Here is a 25,586-nt window from a genome sequence, read left to right on the forward strand (position 1 = left end):
GAAAAATCTTAAAATAAAATTACAAGAAAGTATATAAAACTACAACCTTAAATACAAATAAAACCTGCCTCACCCACCTAATCAATAACTTGCAAACAAAACAAGTGTATGAAATCCAGAAGTATATCATCTCTGAAGGGATATCTTGGGTTTGAAAGAGCAGTTTAAAAGTCTTACTAGAGGTACCACACTTATATTTTTCACCTTTCTTATCTTGACATAAGAAAATACCCTGCCTGCTCCTTGAAGTCTCACCTGAGAACCCACTCCATTTATAAAGCTCACAAAATTAATACACTTATTTTAATATCAAAGATCAACAGAACAAAAGAGCAGCATATATCCTAATGATATAAATATATTACTATAAATCAGTTTAAGTACAGCAAATCCTTGCCCCCACCCCAACATTTTTAAATCTCATGTGTTGTGTCAGCTTTTCAGTTTCAGCGTAAACTCTCCTGAGAAGGGAATTACTTATAAAGCTTACAGCACAACTTGAGGTACTATGAATTAATGCATAATAACGTCCAAAAGCTGCCCTAAGCAGCATCTGTAACCTTCTTCCATTCTACAGTTTTATTTGACTTTGTAGCCACTCCTGGGGCAAATGCAAGCTTCAGAGACTCCCCACCACCCTCCCTCGCCCAGCACCACTGGTGAGGAAATGGACAGGAGACAAGGCTATAAGCTCCACGCCAGCAAACAGCCTCATTGGCATGCGATTGGTTTGCAGGTTTCAGAGAAGAAAGATCTGAGAGAACCTGATCTCAGGCAGATCTATGCAAATACAATTATTCAAACAAACCCATGGTCACGATCATGGTTTGTCCTGCCCTTTGCAAAAGGGGATGGAAACACTTTTCTTGTCCCCCTCCCTCCCTACCTGTCACTCCTCCTCCTTGCAGGAAAACTACAAGGTAGTTAAGGCTAAAATGCTTCTACTGTTCTTTTCTTCTTTTAAGCTTCAGTAGAAGAAAGGATGAAGCAGATTTACAACTTCTAGGTACAGGACAGGCTCCTTCCTCCTTTTTATGCTACTTTAACTGCCCTCACTGACTACATATAGTCAATTTATGTAGCCATCTAAAGATACTCTGGCTTACTGTTGTACAACACAAATTAGGATCTGGCCCAAGATGACACAAGTAGCATGGAAATATTTAGTCTACTAAATAAGAAACTATGAAAAAAATCACATCATTCTGCACAATCAAACATACATAAGTAGGTATCAGTACATTTCTTCAGTTCCACTGTTAAAATAAATTGAGCTAAGATTTGTTAACATATACATACAATCTGTGGTCATGTATGTATTTATACCTCCCTCTTATTGCTTTACAAAACCCAGCATGGCTTTTCACAGGACTGTAACAACATACCTGTATTTGTTTTTGTCCTTGTATGCCTTACGAATTCTGTCAGTCACAGGTTTGCAATTAGTCACTAGGTTTTTTGTTACTGGAGGCTGGAAGAAAACATTTTTTAGATTATAGGTTACTGAAAATTACAGAATCTGTTATAAAGATGTACTTTGTAGAAAACTTATATTACAGCTAGAAAGGCCTGCATACGCTTACTCTCCTGGAATGAAAAGCAATAGTTTCTTGATCAACTGTTGCGGGGAAGAACAGAACAAAACAAAAAAGATACTGGTGCATAACATCACAACTTCCTATGCATACAAATATTATATGAAAAATACAGACTATTTTTGGCAAAAACATTGCAACTTCTAGATTTCATCCTCAATAAAATATTCAGAAATTGTAGCTCATTTGACAGCTGTCTGACATTCCTCTAGTAGAGGCCACCAGTAACACTGGCCAGGCAAACTCTGCAGAACAGCTGATACACATGAGGCCTTATTTCTATCACAAGCTATGTTAAAACAATTCTGGGAAATAAAATCCCTATTCTCAAGGGATATTTCTATGGTAGTAGACTCATTCCAAGAAATTTAGCTGTTGCAGATAACAGAAGTAAAAATAAATCAGGCCTCTGTGCCAAACACAAACGCTATTTTGTCACTATTTGAACTGACTGATAACATTAGTACGTTACGCATTACTGCTTAGATTAGTAATATTTTACTAACTCTCCAAAAAGATTAATTTGACATTATTCCCAACCACTGAGACTTATTTTTAACCCCATCTTAAAACATATTCATGGCAGCCATCCTTTACTACTACTTTTCAAAGTTTTTACTTTACAGAATTTTGCAGACTGAATTGAGTCATAAAGAGGCAAAATGAAGTAAGGCTATACTGGATGTAATGTCCTCAGACTGCGCAGGACTCTCAAATCCACACTTCCATTTCTTCAAATCAGGCTGACAGAATGGCTTTATATAGAACTTTGCTGGAATTCAGACTTAGGGGAAAATATTTTTAAAACCTTGTAACATAACCTGATAAGAATACAAGGCAGGATAGATATACAGAGGGAAGAAAAAAAAGAAAAAGAAAAAAATAGTCAATGTCCATATACATTTATCTACACACACACTGTAGATCTCTGTACTATGATTTGCATGTGTTGGGGATCAATAATGCTCTTCTACTATCCAAAAGTTCACGATCTGTACTCATCGAAATTATTTTTGCTTTGATACCGTATTGGTTTGAAGCTAGAAAATACCAGGTCATCAATTTAGCAAAGCACAAGCATGCTTTTTTTTCAAATGCATAGGTTGATGCAGGAATTAAATTCTTATTGTAAAAGAAATGCAGGTATTAGTGTCAGATCTAAAGATTCTAGATTCCTAAATTCCAGCAGGTTTTAATGAGAGTTTAACCACTAAAATAGAAAATAAAGACTTAAATCCTTAAGGAACATCTAGTCCTAAGACCTCAATTTTCAGAGAATCACAGAATGGTTTAGGTTGGAAGGGAGCTCAGGAGCTCATCTGGCCCAACACCCCTGCTCATGCAGGGCCACCTGGTGCCAGTTGCTCAGGACTATGTCCAGATGGCTTTTGAATATCTCCAAGGATGGAGACTGCCCACAAATGGGCAACCTGCACCAGTGCTTGGTCACTATCACAGTAAAAAAGCGTTTCCTGATGTTCAGAGGGAACCTCCTGTGTTTTCAGTTTGTGCCCATTACCTCTGGTCCTGTCACTGGACACCACTGAGAAGAGCCTGGCTCCATCTTCTTTGTGCCCTCCCTTCAGGTATTTATATACATTGATGAGATCCCCCCTTGAGACTACTCTTCTTTAGGCTAAACAGTCCCAGCTCTCTCAGCCTTTACGCATAAGAGAAAGGCTGCAGCCCCTTAATTACCTTCGTGGCCCTTCACTGGACTACATCCAGTATGTCCATGTGTCCCTTGTATTGAGGAGCCCAGAACTGGACACAGCACTCTAGGTGCGGCCTCACCAGCGCTGAGTAGCATGGAAGGCTCACCTCCCTTGACCTGCTGGCAACACTTTGTCTAATGCAGCCCAGGATACCATTAGCCTTCTTTGTGGCAAGGGCACACTGCTGGCTCATGTTCAACTCTGTGTCCACCAAGACCCCCAGGTCTTTTTCTGCCAAGCTGCTTTCCAGCTGCGTAGACCCTAGCATAATACCGGTGCATGGGGTTGTTCCTCCCCAGGTGCAGGACTTTGCACTTCTCCTTGCTGAACTTCATGAGGTTCCTGTCAGCCCATCTTTGGGTGTTAAAAGGAGTTAGTCTGAAGCCTTCAAATTAGGAAGAATTATTCTAAAGATGTCCATCTGATGGTTTGGTGGCGGTTTTTTATTTTGTTTTTAAAGACATGGGTTATAATTCAGATAAAGACTCAATAGAAAGTTCTAGTCAGAGAGGTACTGGGCTTACTGTCTTTTTGGTTCACAACAGTGAATTTTCCTAACACGGTGACTTTTTAAATACCATATATAATAACATTCTAAAGCTCAGCTTTTCTCTGTTTTTGAAGGAAATTAATGACTTTATAATTTAGGACATAGCTTGTAGAATTTTCATTTTATAACACTTACTTCATGTACACACAAGTAGATATTTTTGTTAATACTTTCCTTCTAGAAATCAAACCAGCTTTTCAAGCACAGTAAATACATGCTCAGGAAAGAAACCAAGCATCTTTTAAGACCAATGTTTCTTACCAGATTGGGATCATAATATGCTTCCTGAGTTGGTGGAATGACATGGATCTGAGTGATGTTGGCAGGAAGAGCTTTAGAGCAATTTATTAGCATTTGTTCCAGACCCGTCAAATCCTAACAGAAAGAGAAGGGGGAAAGAAAAAAAAAAAAAAAAAATCCTGTTTTTTCACTGACACAGTTCCAAAAATCCAGGGTGCACAGACATATTTAATGTTATCTACTTAACAAATTTCCATGCTACTGTCGGAAAAAGACGACTTAATATTCAGCAGACCCCAGTTCAATAACTGCTGAAGTCAGTGGGACTCCCCATACACCTAAATTAAAGCAAATGCTCAGTGCATAGTTGAATTGAGACCAGATATGACTCAACGTCATTTTCATTTAAAATGAAAAACACACCTTTACTGATGATGTCAGGACAGCACAGAATTCCCAAACCAGCAGTGGCATATTAAATCCCAAATCAAGCAAACAAACAGAAAAGTGAACTGAAAGGACAGGAAGAAGATTTTCTGATTAAGGTACAGGCCAGGAACACACTAAAGCAGGGCTGTGTTCCAGCTATGCCAATGATTTTGCGTGCTGTTTCAAGAACAAATTATTTCATTGGTTTGTGCCAATTCCTCTCTGTAAAGCAGAAATAGTACACTTCGTTCTCTACCAACTGTCTCTATGAGTGTAAGTCCTACAAAGACCATGTCTCTGTTTATCAGGTTCCTAGAAAACCAGAAGTGTGAGTCTTTGTATATGATCATAGTATTTACTAGTATGACTTCTTTGCTACCCTTTTTCTCAATTCTTTCTTTAGGCCACAAGTTCCTCAGGGCAAGAACTGTCTTTTAACTATGTGCAAGAACAAGAGTAGAGCACAGCAGGATCCCACTCTTCACAGTGGCTTTCACCAGTAAACACTTTTTCTGACAAACTCACACTACCTGCTTTCTTGAACTCGGACACCAGTGATCCATTTTTCTGATGCTGCTAGAACTCAATTTAATTGTTGACTCCATAGAACAATGATAAAGTAGAACACAATGTTATACTCTCCAGGTAAAATTTAAGAATTGCCAAACATTACAGATGCTATAAGCAAGGATAAATGAAGATTTGACTCATTTTATTTTAACAGTTTTGGACTTTAAAACTGAAATTACTCTAAAAGTTATTGCTAAGTAAAGAGTACCTGCAAACTTAATGGTAGTTCATAGATTCTCGTGGCTAACGTGCGAATCTCTCGGTCAGACAAAATGCCTGACTGGTCTGTATCAACCTCATCGAAGATCTGAGAAATGTTCAGTGGCTGGACTGCACTCATAAGATAGTAGAAATACGAAAAAGCAAACTGCATGTCTTCTGAGTGCCGCACTTTGTGAAATGATGTCTTGTCAAACTCCTCAGGAAACCTGTAAGAATGTAAACTAATTTAGTAGTCCAGTTTCTTAAAGTAAAACATTCCTTACCTAAAAACAAATTCTCATCTAGAATTGTAAAAGGTCCTCAAAAGTCTCCTTATTTTAGCAAAACTATCATGTTATAATAAATTCCCTATTTCCTTTTTCAAAATATAATTTTAATGATTTTGATGATTTTTTTAGCCATCAACACATTGGAAATAGCTATAGCAAAGCATCAACAGAAAGGTAGAATTACCTACAGTTTTGCATTATTCCAAACAAAGACATACTCACATATCCTGTAGCTCTTGCATAACAGTGCGGTCAATCATGTGAGGCATATGAGCAGGGACTTTCCGAGATGTAAATCCAAATTTGCTGTTTAAAAGCTTATTTACATATCGAAGGGAATCGGCAAATGTATCTTTCAGCTGCCTTCCAAAATATTTACCATCAGTAAAGTATGACATTTGTTTGAGTAATGACTCTTCTTCCTAAACAGCAGGACAGGCATAAATCAAGGTTACATTACCGAAAACATTAAACACACAGGAAAAATGACATTTCAGCCAGGCACCAACTCTTTCCAGTATTTGAAAATGGGAAAAGAAGTTTTGAATATTTTTATTCATATTTCTTAGTTCTCTCTTTAAAAAGAAAAGATAAAAGGTAACCTTTTCCTTAAAATTTTCATGCTTTGAGGAAAAGCAGTCTATAAAAAACTTCCTTAATATTTGTGCTCTGACACCTCCCACACACACACACTAAAGTCCCTGTTTGCTATCAGATTTATTTGTAATATTGCCTTTTTTTGCTGATTATTCATCCATATTTCATAAACTGAAGTCCTATGAATATAAAGATTCCTCATGCAACATCCAATCTCAGATGAACAGAAAGAGGTAGTCTTTTAAAAACATAGCCCCTTTGCTATTTGGAGTAGTGCAAAGCAGTTGCTACCAACTGAAGCACAGTCTCTATCTTCTCTTCTAGAGGTTTTCAAAACTGCCAAAATGCTTTGGGCTGGAAGCAGGGGAAGCTTCCTACACGTTTTCTTGACACGGTCTGGATATTCAGTTTTGTTGGCAGACTTTCAATTTAACTTTTAGAACCCAAGTATTTACCATTATACATATTTTTTACTTTTTTTTTTAATAAACTGGATCCATATTTGCATAAATGCAATCAAAACATAATTTAAGCTTTCTGTTGTAGTGCTATATATGTCTGAACAATAGCACTGTGCCAATATACAATGAATAAAAAGTGAATCTGACAAAAAAAAAAAGCAGTAGAAAGGGAACAGAAACAGCTATTCAACTTTTACCACCTAGCTAAGAGAGGCCCAGATCATAAACAAATTAGATTTTATGTGAAAAGTCAAAAGGAGCTTTCAAAAAATCTCAGTATTTGCCTCAAAGGCAAGACACATTCCAAATTTATAGATCATATTAACAGTATTCCACTAAATGCAGAAAGATGCAACTATTCCAATAAGCAATGACGTTAAGATACTCACATCAAGAAGGTCCTGGAAATACTTCTTTTTCTCCCATGGCAAAAAGCCTTGGTAACTTCCAGCATAAGACTGTAACTTTCTTCCCACTCGCCCCTCCCTCACATTTGTATCCACCTGCACACGCCCTTTTCCTCCTTCCATTCCCTGTGCATCTTCTCCAGTATCTAAATCCCCAGTATGTTTGGATTTCTGGGTTTCCCTTAATATGAGTGCATTCAATACTTTTTCTCGAGTTTCATTTTTATTTCCCATGCTCTGGGAGGGAAGAGTGGATTTAGGCTTTACTTTATAAATAGGTTTATTTGTGTTCACTGTCACAACAGTCCCCTTTGTTCCTGCAAGTCTTGAAGGAACTTCTTCGTTTGCTTTTACTGTTTTTATTTTGCCATCATTTACATCTTTATAAGGCTTCTGCCAGCTGGTACGGTTCTTCTGATCTTCTGAACGATTATTCACGCCCTTCTTTTCCAGGCCTATAATACTCTTTACTGTAGTTAAGAACTGGAAAGGTCTCAGGAGAGCAGCCTTGGATAGGTTAAATCCTTTCTGAGTGATATCACCATTTAGTAGTTTTAAGTCCAGGTTCCGCAGTGCTAGCTGAACATCTTCAGGAAGGAGAGACACGTTTACTGACGGTATTATCACCTCTTCATGTAGACTCTCTTTTGTGCCATTTCGACGCCTCATGACTCTTGGAAAGCGTTTTTCTTCAGGAATATCCTCAAATATCATTTCAGCTTCTGGTACTGAAGTTATAGTTTTAAAATCAGAGTTGGATTTTTGCATGGAAGTTGTGTTCAGTTTTGGTTCCTCTCTAGTATCAGCTTCAACAGCTACCTGCATTTTGAACTCTTCATCATTTTTATTTAGAAACGTAAGGTTAAAATAGATCACAGTTGCATTCATGCCACTATGCATTAAGAGGTGGATAGTCTTCCATTTGTTAGCAACTGAAGCATGCCGGATAATTGGATTATCACTATATGAACCTTCAATTCCTTTCTTGGCTATTTCACTGAAGCTGAAGTAGGGCAGACATTCACCTTTGGGAATAACATAGTAGGTCTGATTAAGCTGAAGTGTCACTTTGTACATCTCTTCAAAATGATCTGGAAAAAAAAAACAAGAAACAAAACAAATTTCTGTCAATTTGCAGTGTGACACTTATCTTTCAGTCTTTTTGAATTGTAATATGCCCAGCTAGATTCATTATATTAGCAGGGAGACAGCTTTGTGAAAGAACACTTACTGTAGCTTCCAGTTCTTGCTCACCTATCTTTAATAATGACTGACTAGAACATACTCAGATATATAAAGCTGCCAGACATTCCAGTGGTAATTCTAAAAGCCACTATAACTTACCACTCTTTCAGTCTCTACCTGAAGAGCCTAAGTGGCTCGTTATCACATGTCACTTAAAATTATGTATCAGTCATAAGTAACATGCCCATACTACATTTTTGCCACATTTTAGTAGATTGATGTCACAACAGTTGGATTTCACTGCTACTCTGCATCTTGATTTGAGACTTCCAAAATCAGATAGGCTGAATCAAACTTCTCCCTCCCCCAGCAGAAGACAGATTATCTGTCAACTCTCACGTGAACAAAACCTCGCTGCCAGCAACAGAATTGCCAGCAAAGCATTTGTCTGAGCTGAGATGCAGGGGAGCCTCTACTCTTCCAAACAGGCCAAATTCTTCCATTTCTGTTCCCCTGCCTATACCAGACAGCACTCTCAATCACTTCATTCACTCCTGCTAGTCTTTCATATCAAAATAAACTTCACGCAACTTCACAGGTGACCGAGAGTAGCCTTTGGCAAGAGCTCAGAGCCAGGCTTGAACTCACACTGTCAGCATCAGAGAGGTTCTTTAAATTTCTTAACCACTACGGGCATCATCAAGTCAGCAGTCCTTATTTGGGTAAAGACTTTGCATAGCTGAAATGTAATTTCTCCATTTAAAATGTAAGCCTCTTGGGGCAAGGAGTTTGATGCTTGCTGCTCCATAAAGTAATCAAGCACCCCACCCATGCCTGGTCAATAACGGTTTTATTAACTAAAGCAGCATATAGTATTGATTCAGGTTTGGATTAGTGAACACAAGAAGAATCTGCCTTTTTTCTTCAGCTGCTAGCAGCTCTTTTCCACGACTCTGTACAGGGCATCTTAGCCCAATCTGAGAGTAACGATGAACCAAAAAGGTCAGCCAATTCAAGAGAATCCCAACAGAAAGTTTATCAGCGATGTATTTTACATACCCTGGCCACAGTCACCAGCATCAAATCCACAGGAGAGGACATTGCAGGCCTGATCACAGAATTTGTCTGCTAGCCAGGAATTAGCACAGCCTTGGTTACAGTATGAAACACCACTTATTCCGGCACCAAATTGCCATGGTGGTCCATTCCCAATACCTCCAACTGCACCTCCACCAGCAACATAGCGACTACCCCCACTGTTACCTACAGGGAGAGAAAAGAAAAACAAAAAACCCCAGTCATTTGAAATCCTCGTTTCTGAGGAAATGCATGTTTTAAGCCACAGTGTTAAAGCTAGACTGAAGAGTCAACAATCTTATTTATCACCAGTGAAATTAAAACAGGGCAAATGCTAACTAGACCTCTGTGAGTTAGTGTAAAATCTATAGCGTGCACAATCTCACTGTAGAAGTTTAGGAACCAACTTAAAATTGCAACAAAAACTCCAACATATTTTGTGTTAACTTCAAAAAGGCAAACAGAAAACTGATTTACTACTTCTCATGCTTGCAGTCTTGACTTTACAGCCCCCTAGAGGGGTATCACTTCCTCAGTCCAGAAGTACCACTTCATTTTCATACCCTCAGTCCTGAAAATTCAATCTAGAAAATAACGGTGCAGCTTCACAGTCCTATTATTATTTTGGATTCTGAGTCCAAATAATATCTTATTTTATAATATACATACAGTATTATATATTATATAATAATTTGAATTTCAAAAATCTTCCTTTCAGCTAGTCAAATTTGGTACCCAAAGAAAGCTTTTTCTATGCCCTACTATTTGCTGTCATTTTCCGTAGAAATTTGTAGTTTGCAAGAAATAAGGTTTTCATCTGTAAGCCAAATTTTTTTTTTATTATTAAAGGAGGCAAATTTTGTAGTTATAGGAGAATGACAAATTACAGAATTATTCTTATAAGAAAACACAGTTCACTTTTTCTAAATTTAACACTGCTGTCTTACCAATGCAATCACCTCCATCCCAATCACATGCTGAGTTATTACAGGCTTTATCACAGTAACCATCTTTAATCCATGAGCCAGGACATCCCTCAGCACAGTTTGGCACAGGCCAAGTCAAGTAAACCTGGAACAACATTACAGTCTGAGACAAGGACTGGCAAACAAAAGTCAACTGAGCTCGTTTCTTGGAATACAGAGACTTAGAATAATGCCTCCCTGTGTATAGTGCCTTAAGTATTCACAAAGCTTTACAAACATCATTTAAACCCTATCACCTGTGACGTAAGTGTTATCCCTTTCAAAGAGAAGGGAAAGCTGAATAATTCCCAAGGACATACAGCAAGGCAGCAAAAGGCCAGAAACAGAAAGCATGAATTCCCAAATCTACTTCTGCAAACCATATTCTAATGAAAATCAATATTTTATCTTTTATCAGATAAGAAGGGGGAACTTAAACTCTGAAATAGCTCTGCAATTCACTTGTTCTCCTGACTTAAAATGTTTCTTCATTACTAACCAGTCATGAGATAAGCAGCACATGTTGAACATAATCCCTGAAGCATCTGATCCTCTATGACTTAAATAATTCTAAGAATTGCCAAGATAAAAAAAAGTGTGGGGGTGTGTGTATTTTCAACTGGGGCGGCATTAAAAACCACACACATTTTCCTTTAGGCCTTATTGTTTAAAGATTTAGCAGCACATTTCCTACTGAAACACTTGCTTATCAGGTTATCACAAACAACATTGCACCTAAGCTGACTTTATCATCATAACTGGGAAGAATAACTGAAGAACAATATAAATACACTAACAATATGATTTTGCAATTATATGCCTACGTCCTTAAAGATTTAAAACAACTAAAAGCCTCCTAACATTGTCAAGTACTGAAACGGTAATTTTAGGGTAGCTTAAACTAATGTTGTACAACTCTTCTGTGTGTATGCACAAGTATGCACATCTGCCTGCATGAATTGTTTAATTCAGTGGTCTCTAGTGTCTTGTGTACTTACTGATTTAATATAAACAATAAATAGAAATCTTAATTTTTTCCTCCACGTTACTCTTGTAGATCAAGCTCATGGATGAAAACTCTGTTGGCAACTAGAGTCTTTATGCATGACTATTGCTAATGTTTCCTCAGCCTGTTTTCCTTGCTTAACCCCAGTTGTTGATAATAGGTCTGTTGAAAGACTAAATTACTTGATGTTCATGAACATGCAACAATATATCTTTTAGTAAATAATTATATATATGATTATGTATAAATTGGGCAAAGATATTATGGGTGTCTGGAACAGAGGTAATTAAGCGTAAATTTAAATATTAGACCAGTTTGAATGTCATCTGACCTCAGTGTTCCCATGGAAGAATTGATTCTGTTTTGTTTTGAGTATTTCCCACAAAACAAAAATTATTTACAAGGGAGGGAAGACTGACAGCTGCCAAACACCACATCGGTCTTACCAGTGCTCCAACACAAAGTGGCAGAATTAGAGAATGACACTGAAACTAAAGCATGAAGCCTGACAGAGGAACCATTATACCACCAGATACCTGTGAGTGAATATGAAAAGAAGTAATTCTGCCACCCAAACATCAACACAGCACACATACAAAAAAAGACAGAGCCCTCCTCACCATGCACCTTTGCTAACAATTGTCTAGTTAAGAATAATGAACCTTTAGAAGTAAAAGAGGGAGCAGGGAGCGAAGGGAAATCTTCTTGTATTTGCTCTCCCTTTCAAAGTAGTATTTCTTTGATTTTTATTATATTAGCATAGAAAAGTTTTACATCTACTTCTGGTAAAAAATCCTTTCATAATGGCTTACCTTTTGACCTTTAGAGTGACTGTAAAAATCATCAGGCCAAACATCCTTCCCAAACATAACATCATCATTGAGATAGATAAACTTCTGAGAGAGGCCACTGATACGATGAATGTGACTTTCAATAGCTGGTGAACTGAAGGTAGGCAAGTGACTCACATTCTGAAATATTTCCTAAAACAAAAGAGCCCCAACAACCCAAAACAGTTTCAGGAGGCAAAAATAAATAAAAAAAACCCCAAACCGTAAAAGGTCAGGCACACCAGATATATTTGATACTTACCTACTTAAAAAAAAAAAAGTTTTATCAAGTACAAGGAGAGATATGAAAGACAAAAAAAGTGAAAATATTTTAGCAAAAAAGAAAAACTTTGCTATCTCATTTTCCCCACACAAAACCATCTTCAAGTCTGCTGCTTAACTAAGAAACTGCACCTGGTTCAATGCAAAGACACAAATTCCTCTTTCACTGGGTACTGGATCAGGCCCAGTGTACACATATTTATACTTCTCATGCAGTATAGGCTGCACAAAATTCAAGCAAGTTGAACCTGTTCCAGCATTTAAAAAGTCAGGATTCTTCCATCTCTTTCAAGTAACTTCACGAACAGACAGCAACAGAAGTTGAATTAGTATCTTGTTACCACTTAGGTTGCTCAGGGCTCCTATGGCATGTACAGATACCAAAATTACTCCCAAATTCGTAATAAGAAGCTACTAGAGTATTTTTGTTTCACTTATTCAGGAAGCTTGAAGGATTCCCCTTCCCTTTTTAAATAACATTTTTAGAATGCATAGCTACTTTTTTTGCAGCCATCATCTTAGTTCTAGTAATTATAATCCATCCTGTCTCAACACAAGCTTATTAGTTTATTATTGGTCCTGAGAGAGTGTTTATGGATTCAGATTACATTTTCTTCTCCCCAGGTTTCTTATAAATAGACTTTATAAGGAAATTAGACATGAGTATATGTTAGCTGAAGCCTCAGTATTTGGAAAAGTGGACTAAATGAAGGCTTGATATATATTCAGTTATCTGCTTAGCCAAAATACAAAGACATACTGGGGTTTAATAAAACCATGGATGAGACTGGGAAGAGGTGGTCACTTCTACCTTCCAAATAAATGCAGCCTTTAGCTGAAAGGGGAAAACTGCATTTCAAAACAAACACAGAATCTTTACTAGTAGCACTTTCATGCTGGTATTTTTGTTTGTTTGGGGGTTTTGGTGGGCTTTTTGTTTGGCTTTTGTTTGTTTGTGTTTTACCTGATGTGTCACTATGGTTATCCGAGGATTATCCAGGTTAAGCCAGGAAGGAATCTGCCCATTAGTGACAATGAAAATATGTCGCACCCAAGGGGCATGCCTCTCTATTGATCGTAATGAGTATCTCAGCTCTTCATTATCTTCAAAACGGCTGGCAGAAATATCCTCATCCTGTTTAGACTATAAAAAGAAAAAATCCTTTCTTAGATTTTAAATAAAACATTCAAGTTCTGATCCAGCTAGGTAACAACAGTGTGCTTTAGCATATGGGTGCATAAGCATTTGAGGACTTAGTCAAAAATAAAAAGTACATTGATCAAGTACCATTATTCTTCTAAAGGATCATATTCTTCTGAATTATCAAGGTGAACAATACAATCTTCTGACATCAATGGCTGACCACCTGGTATCATTAGGATGTCTGCTGACCACACTGCAATATGACAGTGCCTTGTGTGATCCCAGCTCTTGAAGAACTCCAGAAAAAACATACCCTCCTGTTTTCCTGGATTATTAGTCTCAATTATTTCCTGATCTTGATCAAAAGCCAAGTTGCATTTCAAATCCGTAACATCACCTTTCAGAAATCTAGTTTTAAGAGGCTGGGGCCTTCCAAGTACATTGCATCATAAGCCATATATAAATGTCACCTGATACAGATACACGGGAAGTGTCATGATGTAGCAGCTCTTCAATTATCCACTGCTCTTTTATTTTAAAGAGCTTAAGCAGGAGAAAATTAACAGAACTGAGCCTAATATTCACTATCAAATAGCTAAAAGTTTCCAAATGTTTTTGTTAAAAAGACAACATTTTAATTAGAAGCTCTTCAGGTAAATAACAAAATTAGGTTACATGACATTGTAACATATGTTTCTTTTCCCGTTTATTAGAACTTCATGACCTCTTCTGAAAACAACAATTAAGGCTGCCTAAAAGGAACATTTCTAAAAGAAGTATGCCCAACCAAAACAAAAAACTCAAGAAAAATTTGAACGTTTAACAATTACCATTTTCACTGAAGATTCTACACACTGTAATTAAGTCTCCTTTTCTAATATGTACAGTAACACAGCTTACACATTCTCAAAAACATAACAACTGAAAACATTTCAGCAACACCAGCATCCATTGGCTAGGTACCCATTTACAAAATAATGCATAATTTCAACATGGGGAAGTATAAAGTTTGAGTTCAGGGTTTGTATTAACAAGGAAAAGTTTCCCAAAAGCCAGGTTCACAGGGTACAAAGACAGACTGCAAGCTTTACTGGAGAGGGCACATTTACTTTACCCATGCCACTTGACATTTACTGTAAAATTAAATTCTAGCAGGAGAAAAACCCCAAGATTTTAGAAGATCTTATCTTGAAACAGACATCTTGTTATTTTATTTCCTTTTGCTAAACCAAGCATCCTTGCTTGTATCAAAAACATTCAAAGTAAACCTCCTTTCCTTACAGACATCTGTATTTCAGGTCTTCAAAATTTTTGGAAGAGAAGTAATTAGCAGTTGCTCAGCATATATGATGCTGCAAAGCAAAAAATGTGTAAGAAACATATCGGGAAGGAGATAATCATCTTTGCTAATAAAGCCCTCTGTCTCCCACACAAGAAGCCTGCTTATCTGCCAGTCAGAATCAGTTAAGCCTTTCAGGACTTGACTGCACACAACTTTATCAGAACATGTGCAGAGGCCAAATTTTTCCCTGAGTTGAGAACATGAATATTTCAATTAAATGTCACTCTGTTTGATCCTTCTTCCTCCTTGATTTCAGAATTTGACAGTGTTCTTGTAATGTTTTCTTACAACATAATAAATACTGGATTCTTAACAGCTTCTGGAAGAAATCATATGTTCCTTGCCATTGACTAGTTAGCCTCTACTTGCAGTTTTTAAATACTACAACCTTTACATGCTGTAACAGAATTTACCTACCTGACTGACAGAGCTGAGGTCCCATAGTAAATAAGCAGGATTAAGCGTCAGTTCTTTTCCATCTATAGTCATGTTCTTCTTTGCTTGCTTGCTCAGTTCTTGGAAACCCTTAGGGTTATTTAGTTGCAAGAGAGCCACGCTGGCTTCTGAATAGAGCTGCAACTATACAAGTAGAGAAAATAATTTCTGGCATGCACCCACAGCAGCACTCTTCCTTTGCCAATTCCATCTTTTTGTTGTATTTTTCTTACTAGAGTTACTAATAAGAATGACTGGTAAACACTGTTTTTAAAAAACTACAATTTGGTAAAAACACAAAAAGGGGTAGTAAAATGAGAAATTAAACACATTTAAAGATACAGAACATTTCTAGATGCTTAATTTTCACTTTCCAAAGAAAATTTCTCTTTACACAATGATCCAGCAACGGTAAAGCTGTCCATGTTATAAATATTTCTGGAGCAAGTGAATAGTAAGTCCCCATCCATTCCCTCCCACCCCTAATAACAAAATTCATATTTTATTACAACTTTATTATATGACTGAAAGAATCATACTTTTTTTTTTTCCATCTTAATCAAGCAATGCTTTTCTCAGAAAATTAAGGCCACCAATTCATCATTGCTGTCAGAAGCGTGAAATTTTCAGAATGGTTTACAGATCAACCTACAGCTCAGAAATCTGAGATACAAAGGGCTCCAGAACTAATCCACATGGGTCTCCAAGTCCTTAATGATGGTTGCCAATATGCTGTTAAGGTCATTTCTTAGTTGGGGACTGTTTGATCCGTTTGCTGTTTTTATCTCTTGCCACTAGTAAGTCTGTATATCAGATTTCATAATGCACAGGATAAGAAGGGGCTTGCACTACATGCCCTCTCTAACAGCTAGTATAACATACAAATCGCAGGGCACCAAAACATTTCACTAGAAATATAGCATAACCCATTAAAATGCTGCATTTACCATAGGAAGTAGCATGAGCAGACACAAATAAGCTAAAAGCAGAACTGCACTTCGATTCTCCAAGTGCATGCCTTCAACAGTCAGATTGAGAATAAATGCAGTTAATCATTAACAACATTTATTAGATGCTATGCTTAATTTTTGTTCCTTCATGCAACATAAAACAAGTAAGCACGTCTACCAGATTTTCAGTTCCATAAGAACTGTAAAAGCAATTCTAAGTTAACAAAATTTGAATACTGTCATGTTCGAAAACAGCAAAACCATCACAGTTTTTCATAATACCCTTAAGTGATTTTTTCTCTATTTTTTATTAAATCTGACTCTTTCTGCTCATTTTAAACAACACTTGTCCCAGAGTTAGCACCCCTTCCCTTAGCAAGACCAGCTGTCCCACTTGTGACATTTTAAAGCTGTTGATGCTTTGACTCATATGCTATTTGAGATCTTTCAATCTGACTTATGAGGCCTGCCATTAGAAAAATCTGATAAATCTCAGACCTTCCAGGGAACCATCTGAACCTACGGGTGGAAGGGATGGCTTCAGTAGCTAAATGGCTGAGGTATAGTTACGGACTGCAGCTAGCAACCTCCAAAAATATCGATATCAAAATGCTACAGATTGCAAAGCTGCCATCGGTGGGTATGTGCTTTATTTAGGAATACAACAGTGTCACACAGTCCCTTAGAATCTGTCATTTAAAACATACGTATAACAAACCAAAAATATTACCATTCTAGAGCTCTGAAAGCATTTAAGAACATTTAGTTTCTCTTTGTTTCCACCAAAGTCAACAAAATAGGTACCTGTACTACAGATTCCTAACTAGATTTATTACAAACACTTCCCCTTCCCCCCACTAACACAGCATATATGCTCTAGGTTTTTAAATATGTAACAGTCCAAACAAACAGTCCACTACAAACAAGAAGTAGTGAAAAAAATGTGCTCCACTGCTCAGCATCGGACTTAAGAGAACCCCTACATTGAATAGATTATTTTTACTACTTCAGTGTTTTTTTCCACCAATACCTTTTCAAGAAACAAGTCTTTTCATAAGCAGAGCTATCAATAAAGTTAGATTTCAGTGAAGTTATCTGGTGACATAACTAACTAGATTCTAATAAATTGCAAGCTCTGCTCAGAGCATTTTCTTGCTGATATATTCAAAATGGAATTCTCCCCTGGCAGATTTTCTGATGTCTCACAGGTATTATCCTCCTCTCAGTGGGGACACACGCAATGTGCGCCCATTCCCTTGAAATATTATTTTCTAGAGATCATTTCATCCTGACAAAACAGGTCAGCAGATCCAAAGGTATTGTGAAAACAGAACAGAAAAACAAGTAGGTAGATGCAGACAGTCAGCATGATCAGGCGAGCCTCGGCTTCTAACACAGGCTGAAAAGACACCATGCAGGTACACGCCCAGACCACCACCTATGCACATTTATATTATGCACTCAAAAACAAGACATGAAAACTGCATTCTCCCCACCAGGTAACTGTAAATGCAGGTTCTCCTTTGGAGCCAGCATGTTTGGCAATGCTTAGACGTACTAGACTAAGAGGCAGGCCGGATGGGCTATGCTACCCCATACAGAAGTAAATTTTCATTTCCACATTCTCAAGGTAAGAGGCCTAAAGAGCAGATTTTTCTCTGAGGTGGAACTTGGACTCTTATCCAGTCTTTAAACTATTATGCTTTATCTTCTTAATGACCAAAGCTGATTGTTAAAGAAATGAGATGCTCCTTTTTTCACACTCCACTAAGGATACTGGGAAAGCTCACATGCTGACATAGCAAGGGAAGGGGGAGGCATGCGTTGTGTTAAAGAGTTACAAAAAGCTTTACAAATATGAAATATTGTTGTCTTTACATATTTATCAAGTTCCCTTTATAAGGTAACTAGTAGGAGGGTCATCTCAGAGCCAAACGCAATGCCTTTTTTTTTTCTTTTTCTACAAAGCTTACTTATTACATCTGTGTGAACATACAACACCGACTCCTGAAGCCACCTGTCTGCTCCATCAACACCGACAAAAGCAGCAGTAAGAAACCCAGACCCCCCACCCTCAAGGCAGTGAGGACAGCAAACACCCAGCATCACTGTGCCTGCAGGTTCCTAAGTGGATTTTCTTCCAGTAGTAAGACAAGGTCGTTAAAAGACACGTTACAGCCCTTAGTTTCCAACATAACTTGTCCATGTATGTGCATATGTGTGCGTATGCAGAATAAAGAGGAAACAATATTTTGCAAAGGAAGGAGATCTGCAAGCTCTCAGTTTTCTCTGAAGCAATCAGGATATTAAATCTTGAAGGAAAGTCACCTTTCTCCAAAGATTTTCACTACTGTATACTATTTTAGTGAAAAAGTATTAGCATGATAGCCTTAAAAAACAAAATCAAACAAATCAAATGCCCTTGCCCTTTCAATCCTTCCCTTGTCAGTCTTTATATCACTACCTAGTTTTCAAGTCACAAGCGTCTCTTAGGCTGAACAATGATAGGGTTTTTTTTAGAAATGTAGGTAAGGGGGGGAAAGGAAAAGTGAAAAAAATTTTTCAGTTGTTCTTCACGTATAGGTACAACGTAACATCTTTACAGCCTTTAAAGAAATACGGCTTAGCAGCAGACAGCTGCACAACCAGCGTAACACCTCCACCTAGTGGCTTACTAATGTAGTGTTAAGAAAGCATGGAAAATAAAAAGCAGCCAAATATAATTTTCAACCACACCTGTCATAACACAATGTAGAACAACAAATGTGATAAGCAGACACACGGCTGCTTACCTTTCATCTGGAAATAAACTTCCATATCTTTACATTACAGCACAGGCTGTAAGTACAAAAATTCAGTAGACTGTAACATACATAATTCACCTCGGAAACTGATTCATTATCTATTAAATCTTCACAATTTAACCCCCTCTACTTGAGCTCAGCTGCTTTTCTCAGAGATTTTTAGAGTAAGTAACACCTGGCCCAGATGTCCAAGCAATTTTTGGTCCTCATTGGATTCAGAAGTGATTTCAATCAAACAAACTAAAGCGATCCAATTAAAGCAGCATTAGCCACATTCAACACAAATGCACCAACAGCTACACTCCTCCCTTTGACCCCTTCTAATAGCAGCATTGTTGAAATTTTTTATTTCTGTACTTCCAACATTTCACTAAGAAACAGCCACTTAGAGCATGCAGAAACCCATTAAGCGTCAGGAGGCAGCTATGAGACACAAGTCTAGCCTAAACTCAGGTGCAACTTTCTTCCACTCCACCGAGCATCTCACACTGCTTCACAGATCTTAGATTCCAGAAGTGATAACAGCAGAGGAATTGCTGCAAATTTCAGTGGAGACTGTAAACAACCAAGCTTTCTTCTACTGAACTGTAATATTAATTGAGCATCTCTCTCTTTGGTAAGGAGAAAGCCACACTTGGTTATGTTTACCATAACTGCCTACCTACAACATCCACTGAATGAAGAACTAATTCTGAGCTAGGATGTTAGTAAATGCTTCTATAGAAACAACTTCATCCACGCTTCATATGTAAAAATTTTTATCCTTGCAAATAAAACATTTCTTACATTTATATACACATATACATACCATTGTAGGTATAACATGAATAAACTGCTGCTATCAAGAGTAGAGAACTGGTTGGGGAAGAATCCACTGCTATAACCACACAGGCTACAATAATCCCAATTTAATTGTTCTAAAGCATCCACCACCAGGAAAAGAACCACAGGCAGCAATGACGACTGGATGGAGAAACTGCAGAATGCTGTGGATACCTGAGAAAAATTGTGTTTATACAGAGATGTGCCTAACCAAACTGCAGAAGAGGAGCTTTCAGGAACAGATAATGAGCTGATCACAATAGTAATGTTTACACAAAGATAAGAACACACCAAGAAAAAGAGAACCAGCACAAACAGAAAGATTTGTGATCCACTGGATGAGACATGACTGACAACAAGGAGAAAAACATAACCAAGACAGCATAAGGAAAAATCTTGTAGAAAGATAACAGGCATGGGATGTTGCTTCCATAAAAACAGACAAGGAGATGGGAGACATATCTAAGACACCCCAGAGATGCAGCCTTTACGTTCATCTGGACAGCAATGCAAAACCATGGTGAAACTATGGTATTTTTAAGATTTGCTAAAGAGTTAATCTAGTCATCAGCTTGGATACAGACAACAGATTAGCCAGCTGCTTGGACATGAAAAGCAGAACTGAAACACAGAAAGAATCATGTGTTTTGTTGGACTAATACTGCTAGGAGATCCTACTGGAACAGAAAAAGATGATGAAAGGGATCACCCGATGAAACGGAAAAAAGATGACTGCAATCAAAAAATTAAGGTCCAGGCAGAATCACTCCACAAGTCTTAAAACCACAAGATAATAAAAACCAGCAAATGGCTCAAAAGTAATTAAGATAAATCTAAGTATTTCATTTTTCCAAGGTGTCCATGAAAGATGGAAGGTCTCTGTTATAGCACAAGAGACACAAGCTAGTCTAAGAATAAAGTCTGTGGCTTGACAGATTTACAGCAGAAATCCAGGAAAGAACTATGACCTTCTCAGTGCTGGAAGCAAAAATCCACACAGGACTATTAAGGAGAAAAAGCATCAACACTGACTTGAACAATAGTTAGATAATGCAATTAGAGAAATAACCACAACTAATGAAGTTAGAAAGTGCCTGGAGAGAGCTGGGGAACAAGGAAAAACAAACAGAAAAAAAACCCCAAACCATAACAACAGGTACTCTTACACTGAAAGAAGTATGTTTTAGCAGCAAAAATATTAGTACAAGCCATGACACCAGACATCAGAGGGAAGAAGAGAAGCTGGTAGAACATCAAGGACAGAAGGATACTGAAGGACCCAAGAAAGAAGCATAAAAGTTACTCTGACAAAGGAACACCAAGTGTTAATGATACAAGGCACCAGAACTCAAAAAAAAAAAAAGTAGGGTACTATGGATAAAAGAACTTAAGTCAAAATAATTTTAGAAAAAGAGCATAAAGCAACATCTGCTAAGAGAATGAAATTCCAAATATTGTTTGAGGGGGGAACATTCCTCAGAACTATGTTACTATGAGAGCTTCTATCTATGAAGTTCAACCAGAGAACAAACATTGCCTAGGATGGTGCTCCCATATATTCCCAGATGTGGAGCAGACAGATTTCTTTTCCACCAAATAATCTCAACTGATAGAAGCAATATTATTTCAGATACCAATTCAGTAATTAATAAGAACGTTACAGAAGAGCTGCCCCTCGAAAATAACCCTAGGTCAGGAAAACATAAGTTAATTGATTTTAAATTGAAACAGAAAAAAATAATTAAGGAACATGTTACTAATTTTCTTGAATGCTAAAAGGGCAAGTTTAACAAATGAAAAGAGCTGGTAATTGAAGTCAAAGGTATTCTCAGCTCTTCAGCTCCATTAAGTCAAATGTGTTAAAACAACGAGGAACCTGTAACTTAAGCAGTGGTGAAGAACTAGAAAAGGCTCCAAACCCAAATGGATGAACCTGCACTCAAGGAAGATTTTTCAGATGGCTCAAAGTCAGGAAGCATTTAACTAACACTGTTCCTTACACAAACTTGAAATGAAGAACCTAGCATTTCAGACAGCAAAACTGAAGGACTCTCTCATGTTGGATAACAATCTCATTTCTCTACAGTAAACACCGTTTCTTTAAAGCGATAAAAAAAAAATGCCCATAGCATACAAAACAAGCAGAGACTGGCAGATTGATCATATGAATATCCACTGCTATTTAACCAATGTGCTACTAAGAAAGAAAAGGAAGGGTGCCTTGGCCACACCAGAGCACATTGGCATCACCCACCCAAACTAACGACAGATTCACAATAGCAAGAGACAATTTTTATGAACAGCACCAATACACAGCAGTGGAAGGATGCAAGGGAGGTCACATAGAAACAGTGGCAGCACTGTTTGCAGTGAGCATAATCTAGCACACAGCAAGTTTCTGACAGTCTGCCTGCCTTGGGTTAGCTACGTACTATGTATTTTTCACTGTGTAAAAAGTTCTGGTGATTCCTCATTTAAAATGCTGTACAAAATTCCAGTCAATTGTGTTGAAGGCAGACAAATCCACAATGGAAGTGGCAGGGAAGGGCTGTCAGAAGGATGAGAGGAATGGAGAGCCCATGCTTGGGATATGCACTGCCTGATTAACTTAGTAAAACAAAGGCTAGGAAAACCCACAGCCACTCTCTATGTATACACTAGAGATGTAAACAAAGGCAAAATAAGAGCTATTTAAGCTTAAACAACTGTTTAAGAGCTCTCTCTATTAAGCTGTTTAAGAGCGTGTAGGAAGAGAGGTACAAACATGTTTACTTCAGAAGATGTCTACCATTAGCTAGATGCTAAGACAGCCTGCTAACACAAGCTGAGACAAGAAAGAAGAAATTCAGCTTGCATTAAGTTGGAGTGTGATCAGCCTAAGAAAGGGGTTACACAATATCGTTTCTGCAATAGCAGAATACATGATTTAGTAACCCAGCCTGCCAAAAAAAAAAGACAAGGAAAGGAAGTCATGCTCATTCAAGCACCAAGAACATGCCATAAAGCGAATTAGCACATCCTACAGGTGGGCATCACACTAACAAAGACAGATTACCTATGGATTGACATCCCTTTATCCCTGCTAATTCCTGCTCTTCCACAAACTCCCTGGCCTCAGCCCCTTTCACACCACCAACCACATCTCTCTCCAATACATAAGCCAACGACTTTCACAAACTTTTGAAACTTTTACCGATCTGTTAAACTTGGCTGTAACTGGAAAAGGTGTCCAAATGGGGAAAACAGAAGGCATGAAATATTAATGGATGGCACAGTCACACAAGTTGTGATCTACTGTTGCCTTGCAGGTGGGTAAGTTGAAGCGCAATTTGCTCAAGACCATAGAGAGTACTTGGCAGAGAAAAATACAGAATTCAGCTGTGAAACAATCCAGTGTTGTTACTACTAAGATAATTCTTCTAGAAGCAAAGAGGGAAGAAAAAAGCTAAGCAGCTACATAAACAAAATTCTGTCACATTAAACAAGCCAGTGATATAGTATACCTCAGCAAGACAACAGCCTATAGTAAATGGCTGAGAGAAACTGATGAGGCTGGTACTTTTTAATCAGTTGCAGGCCAGCAAATCTAATGCCTAATAACTTGCAGTCACAGAATGGACAACTGGTCTTTTGAAGGCAACTATTTTGAGTCACTATTTACTACTCTTCACAACTCAAGGAAACAGAGTCACACAGAAGAAGAGATTACTATCAGAAACATCCTAAGTCTCCTAGGTGGGTGAGATCCCGTATGTGAACCATTCAAAAAAAAAAAAAAAAATCAATACAACTAAGTTACTCTTTCCTCCAGACCCTTACCAGTTTTACTTTAGAGGCCAGGCTCTCCGGTAGTTTTGTTCGTAGCTGATTTGTTTCTTTGAATGTAGCTGGAAATCCACTAAGGAAGGCCAAGTCTTGCATTAATACTAGACCTGGAACTTCTTTGTCTGTAGTCTAAAAACAAGAAAACAGAGTATAAAGACCTTTTTAAACTTACAATACTTCACATTTATCTGTCAATCCTTCAGGTGACAGATCTAATAGTGTATATTTTGTCACTTAACCCAAACTTCAAAATTGAAATCATTTTATTTTAAAAGCTTTCACTTTTTACCACATGTGAGTTATGAAAGAGGCTAGCACAGAAACACTTTCTAGAAATGTACAAAAAGTTTAATATATACAAAAGCTAATCAGCAGATTTTAAAAGTACATACCAAATAACCCCTCCATACTATCTGTTTGCTGTTGTCTTTTAACATTCCAGAATGGGCAGCTTCAACTAGAATACATAAAATGCATTGCAAATCAAAAACTGAAAGTCGCTTCTTTTGTATATTCTAACAACTAAGATATACTTTTGCAAATTAAAAAGATTTGGATATTTATGGTGTGAAGAATTGTCTTTAAGTGGTAAATAAATCTTGGTGGTAAAATAAACACCAGTGGTAGGGTTAGTGGGTGGTAGTGGTCGGGCACTACATATTAAACGAAATAAGAAGCCCATACCTACTCTAAGATCCTACTTATATGTGCTGAACACGTGGATAATTTTTTTTAAGGTATGCAATCCTTTGAGCAAGGGCAGAACTTATTGCACAATATTCAAACTAGACTTCACAACAATTAGAAGAGGATTTCTAAAACTAATCTTCCTCAGTCTAAACCTCAGTCTTCTGAGATTATCAGTGCAACACAGATATTCAGATATCAAACCTGTTTTGCAATAGTCTTTTAAAGCATTGAACTCTAATCATCTGTAATCAGTTGTCTGGGAGGTAAGCAAACAGTATCATTAATGTCATCATTTAGAGGAACAGACTGAGGGCAAGAGATGCTGAATGACTTGCTAAAGTCAAACAGCAAATTAGTGGCAGAGTCAGTATTGGAGGGGAAAAAAAAAAAACAACACAATTCACAGCAGCTTACTAAGAAGCTTCCTCTAGAAAACTGGTTGGAATCTGACAAATAGGTTCTTACCATCCTTAGGGCTATCAAAAACAATTACTGTCACATTGGTAGAGGGATTTTTTGGTTTTGCTACAAAGAACATATTGTTAGCAGCTTGTAAAGCAGGATGAATGGACAGCAGGTCTTTCAGTGTGACGTTGGTAGGCAGCGCAGGATCCAGGACAAGCATTGGCACTTTGATGCAGTGTGTCAACAAACACTCCAGTTGCTTCTCACTACAGCAAAATACCAAAGGTATATTTAACACTAGTAGAAAATTTAAGACAAAAATCAATGTTAGATACAATAAGAGATGTTTTTGTAAAATCCGATCAATTATTTCTAACATCTGCTGGGGCAGGGGGAAATTACTAAGAGCATGCTTATTTTGCTGCAGAAGGCAAATATCTGACTGTTACAGTTCATTCCCATAACTGTTTTTTCAAAAGTTTCCAAGATTTCAAAGTTTGCCCACAGAGGAGGCCTTATAAAGATCTCTAAATAGCAGAATGACCAAGCCAAATGAAGAATGGGACAGACCAGCCCCTGCTGCCTCCTGGCAGCAGAGCCACAAGAGACTTGGCCACTCCACAGACAATTACTTGCAATGCCACGTACACAAATGGCAAGTGAAAGCAACGTTGAAAAAATTTTCATGCTTTTGAATTATAAAACTCCAGGTACATATGCATTAAAAATCCACACTCAGAATAGGAACTATGCCTAACCAGTGATAAGG

The 25,586-nt window shown here is 37.6% G+C and overlaps 1 protein-coding gene across 2 annotated transcripts in view; it reads right to left on the bottom strand.

Moving 5' to 3' along the window:
• The window catches only part of GNPTAB (N-acetylglucosamine-1-phosphate transferase subunits alpha and beta), a 47,150-nt gene that overhangs the window by 8,252 nt on the left and 13,312 nt on the right, over positions 1-25,586 (bottom strand). For both annotated transcript variants that reach the window (XM_050910716.1, XM_050910725.1), the window contains exons 5-17: positions 24,878-25,083; positions 24,115-24,179; positions 23,717-23,851; positions 15,304-15,465; positions 13,365-13,544; positions 12,101-12,271; positions 10,265-10,388; positions 9,300-9,503; positions 7,038-8,146; positions 5,813-6,012; positions 5,308-5,527; positions 4,122-4,235; positions 1,386-1,471 (exon numbers count right to left, since the gene is read on the bottom strand). In XM_050910716.1, the coding sequence (XP_050766673.1) occupies positions 1,386-1,471; positions 4,122-4,235; positions 5,308-5,527; positions 5,813-6,012; positions 7,038-8,146; positions 9,300-9,503; positions 10,265-10,388; positions 12,101-12,271; positions 13,365-13,544; positions 15,304-15,465; positions 23,717-23,851; positions 24,115-24,179; positions 24,878-25,083 (2,976 nt within the window). The remainder of the gene's footprint in view (positions 1-1,385; positions 1,472-4,121; positions 4,236-5,307; positions 5,528-5,812; positions 6,013-7,037; positions 8,147-9,299; positions 9,504-10,264; positions 10,389-12,100; positions 12,272-13,364; positions 13,545-15,303; positions 15,466-23,716; positions 23,852-24,114; positions 24,180-24,877; positions 25,084-25,586) is intronic.

This window comes from Gymnogyps californianus, chromosome 1 (genome assembly GCF_018139145.2).
Source record: "Gymnogyps californianus isolate 813 chromosome 1, ASM1813914v2, whole genome shotgun sequence".
NCBI lineage: Eukaryota > Metazoa > Chordata > Aves > Accipitriformes > Cathartidae > Gymnogyps > Gymnogyps californianus.